We start from the raw sequence: 13,308 nt of genomic DNA on the forward strand, positions 1-13,308 counted from the left end.
GGGAGGCAGCGCGGGCCCCGGGCGGCGCAGGTCGGGAGCAGCCCCGGCCGGGGAAGCGCAGGCACCCGGCGCGCCGCCGCCGCCATGGCGCTGTCCCCGCCCGGCACGGGCACGGCCCCGCGCGCCGCCGGGCGCCCCCTGCCGGCCCCCGCGGGAGCGCGCGCGGCCGCTGCCCGGACCAATGCCCCGCCCCCGCCGGGCGGCCCCGACCAATCGCGACCCGCCCGGCCGCGCGCGCGCCGCCCCGCAGCCCGGGCCGGAACGCCCCCGGCGCCTTTCGCGGCAGCGCCGTAAAGCGCGGCCGGCGGGGAGCGCCGGGGCCGGAGCGGCGGCGGTCGCGGTCGGATGCCCGGGGGCGGCGGCAGCAGCCCGGCGCCCGGCACGCAGGGGGCGGCGGAGGCGGGCGAGGCGGCGGCGGGCGGCAGGATGAGCCTGTCGCCGAAGGAGCTGTCGAGCCTGCTGAGCATCGTGTCGGAGGAGGCGGGCGGCAGCACCTTCGAGGGGCTCTCCAGCGCCTTCCACCACTACTTCGGGAAGGCCGAGCACTTCCGGCTGGGCTCCGTGCTCGTCCTGCTGCTGCAGCAGCCCGACTTGCTGCCCAGCCCCGCTCAGCGCCTCACCGCGCTCTACCTCCTGTGGGAGATGTACCGCACCGAGCCCCTCGCCGCCAACCCCTTCGCCGCCGTCTTCGCCCACCTCCTCAACCCCGCGCCCGAGCGCGGCGGCGACGAGGCGGAGCGCACCCCCCTCTCAGGTGTGTCCCGGCGCGGCGGGGAGCGGGCCAGGCGGGGCGGCACCGGAGCGCTCGTGGAGTGAGAGAGCGGTGGGAATCCCGCACGGCCGGCGCCTCTGGGCTTGGGGTCAGCCGGGCCGCTTGCTGGAACCTCATAGCTCTCTGCAGATGCCTGAGGGGGCTCTTTAGCCTGGAGAAGAGCAGGCTCGGCTGCTTTTCGCTCTCTACAGGCGCCTGAAAGGAGGAGGCTGTAGCCAGGTGGGGGCCGGCCTCTTCTCCCAGGCAACCAGCGACAGGACAAGAGGACATAGCGTAAAGCTGAGCCACGGGAGGTTTAGGTTAGATTTGGGAGTTCTTCACAAAAAGGGTGATTGGAATGGGCTGTCCAGGGAGGTGGCAGAGTCACTATCCCTGCAAGTGTTTAAGGAAAGACTGGACGTGGTACTCAGTCCCTGGTGTAGTTGTGTAGTTGACGTGGTGGTGTTCAGTCATAGGTCAGACTCGATGATCTCAGAGGTCTTTTCCAGCCTAATTGATTCTGTGATAACACAGAATTTTTTGAGAGAAAGCCATCACAAAAAGCTGGAGGTGATAGGAGGCTCCTGACAGCCTTAAAGCTGTGAAACAAAACTGTTAGAGAGAAATACATGCAACACTTTTTTCCTCTTCAGTAAATATGGAACTACCAGTGTCGAGTAAATCAGTTTCTAAAAAACATAACCTGTTGGAGAGACTACAAGAGAGGATCACCAAGTTGGTTAGAGGGCTGGAGCACTGGAACAGGCTACCCAGAGAAGCCGTGGATGCCCCGTCCCTGCAAGTGTTCAAGGCCAGGCTGGATGGAGCTTGAAGCAACCTGGCCTAGGGACAGGTGTCCCTGCCTGTGGCAGGGGGTGGGAACTAGATGGTCTTTAAGGTCCTTTGCAACCCAGGTCATTCTCTGATTCTGTAAATTCAGGTCATACTAAATAGCTCACTTTTTGTCTGGATGGGAAATTGTGTGAATGAACTAGTATGAGTGACTTAATATCAGCTGTGGCATGTCATGATGTGTAATACTGATCACAGAGACTGTATTTGGCATTAAAGCAGTTCTGTATGTGTCACACAGACTCTCCACCTGCACCTACCTTGCCATAAATAACAGATGTGTTTGTCTTAGTTTTGCTTATTATACAGGAAGACCATGGAAACTGTTAATGCTCCTACATTAAAAACCATGGATTGTTTTTCATTGTGTCTCCACAGGCTTCTTACCTCCCATAACTCCTCCAGAAAAATTCTTTCTTTCACAACTGATGTTGGCCCCTCCTAGAGAGCTGTTCAAGAAGACTCCTCGGCAGATTGCTGCGATGGATGTGGGGAACATGGCCCAGTCAGTGGACATCAGTGGGCTGCAGCTGGCATTAGCAGGTGAGGAAGGTTTGTGCCTCTGCTGCCCTTAGGGATGGAAGCTCTCATTGGAACATGGCTATGGGCTACCTGAGAAACACCTGTCTGTCCTCAATATGGAAAAGTTTGAACTATTCTTTAAGGTCTTCAAGCCTCTGTTCAAGCACTTAGAGAAACTTCAGGCAGAGATTACATCCTAACTCTTATCCTCCTTAACAAGTAATTTTTTAGGCATATATGTAATTGCCTTAAATGCAAGAATACTTTGCAAGTATAGGAAGATTTTAAAGCTATGAGGGATTTTTTTAGGGATGGGGTTTTTGGGGGTGGGATTTTTTGGTGGGTTTTTTTGTTTGCTTTTTTTAGTTCTTGGTGGAGTTTTTTTTATATTTTCATCCATTTTCACCCTTTACAGTATTTCTTTTATGAAAGAACAAGCATAACTGTAATGCTGCTATTACATACCAGTACTTCAGCTGTACCTGGAAAATTGACTATTACAATTATATCTTTGTTTTATTGCAAAGTTAGGCCTTGCAATCTTAGCTCAACAGTTGGAAAGAGATCTAGTTTTACTAGATTGAAAAGAAAAGCAGTGTGATGCTTATCCTTTGACAGGAGAACAGGAGGAGGGACATGACTGTTCATGTCACATCTGGAATAAAGATGAAATATTATATATTGTTGGGAACAAGAAACCAGTTTAAAAACAAAAAAAAAATTCCTTTTTCCCTTGGTATGTTGCAGTAGACCTGCTTGCTTGAAAACTGACCATCCCAGTTCTGTATCTGTAAAATGTGATTTATTGCTATGAGGTTGGGCACCATTTAGATTTTCAGTGTCCTGCAGTTAATGTAGGTTTCTTGGTATTGTATCTTGGTATTGTCATTTTTTTTCTGTGGACTCTGACATTGACTGGTAAAGCTGTGGTATACTGTCCCTTGTCTTGTGTGTCCTCCTAAGCTGCTATTTCCAGACTGGGATAATTTGAAAATGCAAATTGAACACCCTAACGTGCCATTGTGGGTTAGACAAACTTTTCTGGTCCTTCTTATGTTCATCCTGTCTGTATTTTAAATTAAAATTAAATTAAATTAATTAAAATTAAAATTTTGCTCAGGTAACTTGTTGTTTTTAGTGCAAGGCATATGTGATGCCTTAAGAAGCCTTAAGGTGCTTTTATTTGTTTTCCCCTTGGTACTGTGTTTGCCTTCTGAATAGCTTGTTCTCAGTAAAGATGAATAATTGAATCACAGAATCTGTTGGGTTGGAAAAGACCATAAAAATCATCTACTTCCTCCTTCACCCACTGTGGGCATGAACATCTTCCAATAGACCAGGTTGCTCAAAGCCCCATCCAGCCTGGACTTGGACATTTCCATGGACGGGGGTCCAAAGCTTCTCTGGGCAACCTCAAAACTGGTTGGGTGAATGTGTGCTCTAGGCCACATATTTTATTTTAAAATAGAGTATAATTATGGCTGAAAGTAGAATACAAAGTCATTAATGGTGCTTGTATAAAATTTATATCATTGTTTACATAATCTAGTAAAAGTGGACAGTTGCTTACAAGCAGTTGTAGAAGTTATGTAACAGAACCAGCTGCATCTGAAAAAGCTCTGTGCTGTCTTTCTCAGACTTCTTGCTATAGGTCCCCAGAATAACTGTCTGCTTTCTAATCACTTTCTTAGAAGATAAATCTTGTTTTAAAATCATGATGTTTCTTCTCTTTGTTGTGTTTTGGAGAGTCTATGATTTTTTTCACTAGTCTTCAGTATATTTCTCCTAATGATTCAATATGCAAGATGAAGCTGGTGCAGGATGATGACACTAAGATGCAATGTTTGAGGTGTTTTGTTTACACCCTTTCCCCAGGATGTACAGAATGGCACAGCTGTAACACTTGTAGCTCTTCAGAAGTGTGGTCCTTGAGATGAATTCAGGGCTGTTCAGAGCAGGATGATTTTTACTTGCTTTAGCACATATCTGCAAACTCAAATGAAATAATTTAGAAAGCATTCCATTTTTTCTATCAGTTTATCTCTCCCATTCCTTTTTTTTTTTTTTTTAATAAAAACACTTATCCTCTGAATCTAAGCTCACTGTGACAGTTTATTTGCAACTCTTAAGGTGGATTTTCTATTTTTGATTTTCTTTTTTCGTTTAAGGTTTTCCACCACCACCCCCCAAAAAAACCAAACGAACAAATTAAAAAAAAAAAAATAGAATGCTGGAATTGTGCATCTTGGGCATGAGTATTAACACTTGTTCTGTTCTCTTTTCCCTTTGGTCTGCAGAGAGCTAATTCAAATGTTGGTACTGTCCTACAATATATGTTTGTTCATCTGGTGTGCTACCCTATCAAAAAAGTAATTTTCTCCTAGTTGCTGGGATAGATCTCCTGGCAAAGTGTTCCTCAGTGTTTGTCTGCTACCCTTATTTGATGGGGGAGTAATTGACCTGGAATGAAAGTAAAGCTTTAAATACATTGTTAAGCTTTCTTTAAGAATCAAAGAACCTTTCTTTTTACCTGTAAAAATAAAATAATAAGCTCCCTAAAAAAAACTTTTTGTTTTCAGTTTAGTTTTGTAAAATTTAAATGTATTAGTTGAAGATGCTGTATTAGTTTCTGTTAAATCACCGTGTTGTAATTCTTACTTCTGCTTACCTGAAGCTGTTGATTCAGCCCTTATTCTTGAAGCAGTGAGGTTGAACTTCTGAGCTTCAATGCATATAACTGAGGGCTCAGAGAGGCTTCTCAAATCAGTGAAGTGAAATATCACTAATCATCTATCTAACATCACTAGCAATTTCAGATTATGAGGTTACAAACAAATCCATGATTTACTGACTGATGGATTTAAGTCCTAGACTACTGATGCAAAGATAGAAAAAGGACACCCAATGCCTCTTCCCCACTCCTGTACTTCTTTTGTTAAATCAACCCTTCTGTTCAGGGGCTAACTAAACGAAAGTACTATGAGATGAAGTTAGAAATAGTTGCTTAAGTAGAAAATATGTTTTATATACCATCTCATTTGGACTTTGCCTTTAAAATGGTGTTTTGGTTTTTTTTTAAGATTAAAGTATTGTAGTTGTTACCTTTAATAGAAAAATATACCCTGCTGTGGTGCTTCAGTGAGCATATATGCACATGTTTGCATTATCTGAAGTAGTTGGATAAAGGCACGTAAGTAAGTAGGACAGAAAGCCAGAAAAATTAACAACTTTGTTCTCATGATGCTCTTGCCACTCACAGTTTTGGGCATCTCTTGCAGATTTGTTTGGAGTCATATGAAATAGTTTGTGTGTGTGTGGGCAGCTGGAAAGAGTCACCATGACTGCACAAAAAGGAGCAAGCACACTTTGCTTAGAAGTGTTAGGGTACACAAAATATAACAGCACTCACTCAATTAGCCAGGAAATTGAGTGGTGTTTAGTTTCATCTGGAATTTTTTCAAGGGATATCTTGTGTGGTACCAGCAGTTTTGGACTTCAGATTGCTTAAGGCATAATCTGCTGCTTAGTCTTCTCTGTTAACAGGGTGGGGATAGGAATGTTAAGTGGTATTCTGTAGTGGGGATTTTTCTGCTTTTTGTCCTTTGGAGTTTTCTTTGCCAAAGCAATGGAAAACAGGATCTCTCAAAATAGTACAGAGAACACAGAAGATCAGCCATTAAGTTTCCAGATACAGAAGAGCAATAGATTATTGACAGAAGGGCGCATAAAAATCTGATAATGCAAGCCATGAGGTCCATATTTTCCTTTTTGGCAAATTTGTTCAAGTCTTCAGCTGTATATACACTAACCTTAATGTTATTTTTCTGTAACTTGTTTGTGCTCTGTAATTTGGCCTCTAACAGGACGATTTTAGCTCCTTCCAGGTTTGCTTTAATGATGATGTCTGTAGAATTACATAACCATTAAAACTCCATAGTTTACCACTAAAGCACTGATTCTGGCTTGACAGCAAATGTACAAGGAGCTCAGGCAATGCCACAGAAAGGTTGGGTAAATTTGAATAGCTGACTTCAGGTCTAGTATGACCATTATCTAGTATGACCAGCAGGTCTGTAAATGGATCTGTGTAGATCTTTCACTTTCCTTCTCTGAGAAATGATTACAAACCAGATACAGCACATGAACTCTTTGAAGAGTAGCATGGGAACCTACTAATGTACTGCTTTTAGATGTAGATTACATCAGTTACGTGCCTGTTCCAAGGCCAAGACTACATTTCAGATTAACATCTATTTCTCCTTTATCCTTGCTGCATACCCTCTGTGCTTGCCTGTCAGCTGGCACTCAGACTGCTGACTGCCCAACTGTACTAAATTTCATGTTGATATTATCTGTTGAGGTTTTTTTAAGCCAATTCTTTTCTAAAGCTGCTTGTTTCTCACTACTTTTTGTATTCCAGGCATCTCTGTTCCAATTTTATGGTTTAATATTCCTCTTTCAGAACGTCAGTCCGAGTTGCCAACACAGAGCAAGGCCAGCTTCCCCAGCATTCTCAGCGATCCTGACCCAGATTCTTCCAACTCCGGGTTTGACAGCTCTGTTGCTTCCCAGATCACAGAAGCATTAGTGAGTGGACTAAAGCCTCCTATAGAAAGTAGGTGCATTTTCACATCTTTGTTTCTGTAACTCACTACATACTGTGTTATTATAATTCAGATAAAATGTAATGGAATTCAGAAATATTTTCAAGGCATGAAATGAAAATTAAGGTGAATGGAAGTGAAAAACTGCATCAGGTTGTTTCTAGGTCAGATTCTAGTGTTCACATTTACAGACTTGTCTTCAAGCCCTTCCCCATGTCATCTGTTGAACAAGACACTAGTCTCTGCACTGAGATCTGCATTGGCTGGTAGCACCTCCCAAGGAAGCTGTTACTGTGGGAGGGAAAAAGACCACGGGATCAGTAACACAGTGATCTGAATCAAGAGGAAAAACAGGTGGATGCAATGGTATCACTAAAAATCAGAAATAAATGTTTTTCTGGGAGGTAAATAGGATTGTAATGCTGTTCTCAGTGTTATAATAGCTTAAAGAAATAGGAGCTTTTGGGGTGTCTTCTGTTTTTTACTGATACAGAACTGAATACCCAAAGCTTAAGAAAACATCTCCTATTGTTGCCTTTTTAGGTCACTTTCGACCAGAGTTTATCCGACCACCACCTCCACTCCATATATGTGAGGATGAATTGGCATGGCTAAATCCAATTGAACCAGATCACACAATTCAGTGGGATAAGTCAATGTGTGTTAAGAACAGCACTGGAGTTGAGATAAAAAGAATAATGGCAAAAGCTTTTAAAAGTCCTTTGACTTCCCCACAGCAAACACAGGTAAGGATGATGTGTTTTCCTGTCTAAAATGATTCTCTAAGAAGCTATTAACTGCTGTGTTTTATAAAAGTTTGAGCACTTTAATTGATCTGTGTTTGCATTCAGAAAACTTTTAAATAGTAAAAATCCAAAAATTTTGACTTGGGTTTGTCTGAATAAGGAAAATAATGTTCATACCATTGACTTGATATAGTTACAGGTGAACAGGAGTGGCACTAACATGTTTCTGCATGGAAAAATCTTTGTATAACTAAGTTGCTCATGCTTCTATAAAAGTTTTTGATAAATAATTACTTCAGAAATATCAACAACATTTTTTTTCCCCTCAATTTGATAATATTACCCCTGATTTCATTGGGCTTTTTTTCATAATCATTATGCTGGCACTATAAAATTAACTTTATTTGCACTACTCTTTGTGCCAAGTGAACTTGAAATCGACATTTCCTTCTACTGGACAGAAAACTAAAGGAGGCTGAAACTTTTCTTTTTTTTTCCATCAAAAAAATTCATCATGGATTTTTTTAACTCCCTTCTTTGCCATCCATGGATGAAAGACTCCTAAATGCATTAGTTTTATGGACACAGTTGCCATAAAACTTTTAAAGTTTTAAAGTAAAAATTTTAAAGTAGCCCTCCAGTGCTTTTCAATAGAGAAGCCTAAATCTAAAGGGCTATCATTCTCTTGGATCTTAGATGTGTTATAACAGTTTTTTCAAGCAGTAACATGAATAGTTGAGGAAAAATCAAGTGAGGATTTTTTTTTTCTTCTTCACAGCTCCTTGGAGAACTGGAAAAGGACCCCAAGCTTGTTTACCATATTGGTCTCACTCCTGCTAAATTGCCAGACCTGGTTGAAAACAATCCTTTAGTAGCTATAGAAATGCTGCTGAAACTAATGCAGTCTAGTCAAATAACAGAGTATTTTTCTGTCTTGGTCAACATGGACATGTCCTTACATTCAATGGAAGTTGTAAATCGGTGAGTACGATCTCAAATCCAGTAAGGTTTTGCTGAGTGTGTAAAATGAGCAGTTTTGTTTTATCAGGATATCTGGAAATGTTCATTTTGATCCTTCTTGAGGCGTCTCTGTGTGAGAAATAAAAGACTACAGTGGGACAAAGTGCACTTATTGTAGAATCCTCCACAAACAGTTAATGCCACATGCCTAATCTGCTTAATTGCAACTTGTGTTCTTGATGCAGCTTAAGTGAACAAAAGGTGCTGTTGTTAAACAGCTGCCCTGCTGTACATTCATGTTCTGTTTTCATTGAGAATAATTTCTGCAGATAGGTACCACCCATTTTCTTAACAGAATGCTAGCCCTTTAAATGGGAATACTTTTCAGATAGCTAATTCCCACAAATTTACAGAAATACATCTCTCCCACTTCCATTTCTTAGCAATTCCTGAATGTGAGCTACCAAATAAGCCTCAATCAGCAGTCCATTTGAAGCAGAGTTGAATTGCACCTTAAATATCTTGTGATTAAAGAAACAGTTCCAAAATAAATGCCTCCCTACTGGTGCAGACTGACAGCAGTTACTGCCCTGAAGTGGAGCTAATGATTGCAACATGGAGAAAGAGTGGTGAGAGTAGAGCTTTTACCTGTGTCCAGGAGAGTACACCACCAGTCAGGCATGCTGGGTCTCCCACAGCATAGCTACCACAGGAACAACTTCCATCAAACTGCAAAGTGACTGTCAGTGCAAACAGGGGAGACACTGATTGTTAAGGGAAATAAGACAAAAAAATTGAAACTAAAACCTTCACCTTTTTCCCTATTGTCCCCCTTTCACTATTTGAGGTAGAATTGATTTGAGTTACTTTGGTCAGAATGTGTTGTAACCTTGTGGCAGTTCTCCATTTAGCATATGTTGTTACCTTAAGAGAGCTGTATTGCTCTTTCAGTTAACAAACAGTGGCAACTCAAATGTCAGATGTACTAGAAACCAGTCTAACTTAGCTTCTGTACTGTCAGAGTTTAAAAAAGTTTTACTCTTAATTTAGAAATTTAAATGAGAAGAAATATATCTGGAAGCTGTAAAAAAATCAGTTCTGTCTTACAGAACTGGGAATAAACTCATATAACAGGTCTAACTGATATGATTTGTTTTGCTACAGAAACACTAGATTTATGGCTTCATAAACCACTGAATATATTTTATTTGAACAGGCTTACTACTGCAGTTGATCTCCCACCTGAATTTATTCATCTTTATATCTCCAATTGTATCTCCACCTGTGAACAGATTAAAGACAAATATATGCAGGTGAGTGCTTCAATAAATTGGTTAGGAAAAAGTATCCCATATATTGCTCTGTGAAATATGTGCTATGATTTTAATAAGGCTGATAGCATTAAGTTACCCTGTTTTACTGCTTTTTAATTTCAAAGGCACTTTTTTTCTTCTCCTAACACTCTCTGTTTCCAAGCCTGTCTTACTTGCATGCTGGTACTGAGGAAGTTGTAGCCACTCCAAGGATCCCTGACTAGGGAGGGTCAGGGGAAACCTGAGGAGGTTTACACACTTCTGGCATTCAGGGTTGTCCACATGCTGTGTGAGGTACTTCCTTCTCTCCTAAACTGATCTGTTGGTTTCACCAAGTGCCCAGCAGAACTTTTCTTGGGTATGCCATTAGTGAAAAACATTTCTGTGTTCAGTTTCTCCGAGGCTTTTTGCATGCCAAGTCCTGCCTTAGCTTTTTCCTCTTGAAACTGAAGTACTGCAGTGTCCTGAGCCTCTTGCAGCAAGACAACTGTTCCTTTCCCATTAAGCTTTTTTGGTGTCCTCTAGTACCTTCTCCAGCTGTATTGTATCCTTCAGCTACAGAAATGAAAGCTGTGTACAGTGCACAGGATAGGGTTGCAGTGTGGTTTTAGACAGCAGCAATCCTCCCATCTTGTTCTCAATCCCATTCTGATGATGACTGACCATGTGTTGTCTTTTGGTGGCTGCTGATGCTTCTCTGCTTTGTGGTTCTGCCAGACACACATGGGTAACTTGATCTGTGACCTGCTGAGTAGCTCTGCCTATTACATTTGGTAGTAGAGAAGGAAAATAGCAGCAGACCTGGGCTGCAGCTGAGAATATGCCCAGAATGGGACACTGTGCTCAGAGGGGCTGCTGAGAGCACATAGCAGCTGTGCTTCAGGCACACAGGGGACAAAAAAAGAGCTCTGAGGGTCAAGGAACATACACTGATTACTAAGCAGAATGCAGAGCTTGAGATCTAACTTTTTTTAATCTGTATGGGGCCTCACAGCAGCTGAGACACTAGGTATTTTGTTTAAAAAGCATGGTACAAAATTACTGTTGGAAATGATCCTCAGAGACTGGGAGTCAGCCAGTCATCTTGCATTTGTTCCTTTGCTGAGTTTCATGCTCCTGGATTATTAAAATTACTCATGTAACTAATTTGTGTTGCAGAGAAAGCATGTGATGCCTTTTGATCGCAATGAAGGAAATAAGTTGTTTAGTCTCTGAATTCTCTCATTACAAGTAGTAAATTTTGCAGTAGTAAAATCAGCTCCTGGAAAAATAGCTGATACCTGATTTTCAATGTCAAACAATCTGAAATGCTTTGGACACTTAATCTGTCACATCCCTCAGTTTTGTCTGATAAACATTGTTCACATACATAATTGCTTTTAGAGAAAGGTTTGGGTTCAAGTCTTTCTCACAATGTGAAGTATGAGAGCACTTTAGTGATAAAGACTTGGTTTTGTCCTTGGGGAAGAATGTGCTCATGTGTTAAACAGATGGTTGGTGACTGGATCTATGTATGACAGATTTAAAGTGCCAGTTCCTAAGCTTTCACTTCCAATTCCCATCGTGCTCTTCAAGGTGTTGCCTAAGTAGCTCTTAAGAAAGAGGAACACTTTTAAGATCCTCTCTTTTCTCTGGATCAGGCAGGAAATGAGCCATGAGTTCTTGGATTAGGTGTCCCTGGAATTTTTTTCCTTCTAACATAGAGCAAAAGGGTTACCTGCTGATTCGGCAACAGAGCACATTCCATGAAGGAAGTTTGGAATCAGTTTGGTTGATGTCACTTCCTATCTGGAGTTCCTTGATGATGTGGTCATAAGAAATTTTAAGATGTGAAACTTGTTCAATTTTCTTTATGGTGCTATTGTAGAAAATAAGACTAAGCAAGACTCAAATGTTGACATAATCTTCAGCTATTATGTCTTCTTTGCCTTTATTCAGAGATTATTATATGATAAGTTAAGTATGGTGGATAGGTAGATCTGGTGCTTCATTTGTGCATGGGATTAATCCTGAGAAGGCTCCTGCATCTGGAAGTACAAGAATATAAAGCTGTCAATATTTTAAATATAGTAGTAGTGTGGGAAATGGAAGAGAAAGGGCAGCATGTACAAAGCTTGGGAACACAATAACTGCTGAAGCTGAAACACCTCACTAGTACTGCTGAGGACCAACAGTCCTTTAACTGACTTGGTTGCAAACATTTATTTAGATTATTAAACCATCTCTCTTATGTTTCAGAACCGCCTGGTCCGTCTTGTTTGTGTCTTTCTTCAGTCTTTAATCAGAAACAAAATTATTAATGTACAGGACTTGTTTATAGAAGTGCAAGCATTCTGTATTGAGTTCAGTCGGATACGAGAAGCAGCTGGCCTTTTTAGATTGCTGAAGACACTGGACACTGGGGAAAATCCATCAGAAACAAAAACATCAAAATAAAGTGACTGTCAGTGGCAAAAAAAACCCTCTTGCTAGTGTTCTATACCAATTAATTGTACATTTGAAACTTAAATCCCTGGATTAATTATGTATTATGTTAATTACATTATAAATAGCATTTTATGCATTTGAACAATAAATAAGGCTTTTTCTGATACACGTTTGATTTTGTGAAATGTGTTAGGCCTTACACTATTTTTCACTATGGCTAAAATTTGTATGTGATATACGTATCCTGAAATTCAGGCTCTAGTTCCAGAGATAATATAAAGGATACTTAGCATTCACAGCAAATTTAAGTATTAATCTGGCACTCACTGTCTTTGGATCCAAAATCACTTGTATATAACTAAAGTCAACTTTTGTATCAAGGTAAGTAAGTTCCTTGTTTTACCTTTTGTTCACTGTGTAAGACCTTCTAGGAGCTGGATAGAACTACTAACAATGTATTCTAGTGAGTAAGGGAAAGTCTGTCTTGATATCTAGAAACAGCTACAGGCTTATCTTCACAAGGCAGAAATGAAGTTGGGTGCTGTAGGCTCACAGAAATATTCTCTCCTATCAAGACCACTGAGTATTTTCAGAATCATGCTAGCAGCAGTTGAAATACCATACCTTACATGCTGGTAAAAATCTTTCACTTAGGAAAGAGGGTCACACTTCTTCCATAAAAATCAAAAGAATTCCAGTCTCTTCTCACTTCTGAATTTGCACTTCTGAGTTGCTGTGTATGTTCCAAAGTTAAATAGCCTCTTCCTTCTAGTGCACAGAGGCAGAGTGGCTTTCATGTTAGGTCCCAGCTATTGGGGAAACTGGGGAGCAAGTTTATCAGCTATAATTTTAAGCTGATAGTAGAGTAGCTCCTGTTATATTTAAGCCCTGAGACTGAAAAGGGAAGTAACTTGGGAAGTAACAAGTTCTAATTTAATACTGCTTGCTAAATGAAAGTTGTTTTAAATCTGCATCTGCTTCTCAAAGTTTTAGGAACTACAAGATCAATAATGCAAAGTAAATACAGTCTTTTGGCTTTTTCTTTCCAAGGAATTTAGGATGTGAAAGTGCCTGGATTGATAGGATTTTCAGTCTCTTGTCTCATTTAATACAATCTTTCAGTAAAAAGTCTG

At 41.2% G+C, this 13,308-nt stretch overlaps 1 protein-coding gene across 1 annotated transcript; it reads left to right on the forward strand.

Moving 5' to 3' along the window:
- Window positions 1–345: 345 nt before the first annotated feature.
- CNOT11 (CCR4-NOT transcription complex subunit 11) lies at window positions 346–12,341 on the forward strand. Its single transcript, XM_066571584.1, has 7 exons — window positions 346–754; window positions 1,982–2,146; window positions 6,588–6,740; window positions 7,273–7,475; window positions 8,254–8,456; window positions 9,652–9,748; window positions 11,987–12,341. Exons 1-7 carry the CDS (start codon window positions 346–348, stop codon window positions 12,182–12,184), a joined length of 1,428 nt encoding a protein of 475 aa, XP_066427681.1. The 3' UTR covers window positions 12,185–12,341.
- Window positions 12,342–13,308: the final 967 nt, after the last annotated feature.

This window comes from Molothrus aeneus, chromosome 2 (assembly GCF_037042795.1).
Source record: "Molothrus aeneus isolate 106 chromosome 2, BPBGC_Maene_1.0, whole genome shotgun sequence".
NCBI lineage: Eukaryota > Metazoa > Chordata > Aves > Passeriformes > Icteridae > Molothrus > Molothrus aeneus.

What these genes read in the sequence shown, in the direction of transcription:
- CNOT11 (XM_066571584.1), top strand. Translation starts at nt 346, where the DNA reads ATGCCCGGGGGCGGCGGCAGCAGCCCGGCGCCCGGCACGCAGGGGGCG. An exon ending in GGAGCGCACCCCCCTCTCAG is followed by an intron (nt 755 to 1,981) that starts GTGTGTCCCGGC and finishes GTGTCTCCACAG; the next exon opens with GCTTCTTACCTCCCATAACT. An exon ending in CTTCCCCACAGCAAACACAG is followed by an intron (nt 7,476 to 8,253) that starts GTAAGGATGATG and finishes TCTTCTTCACAG; the next exon opens with CTCCTTGGAGAACTGGAAAA.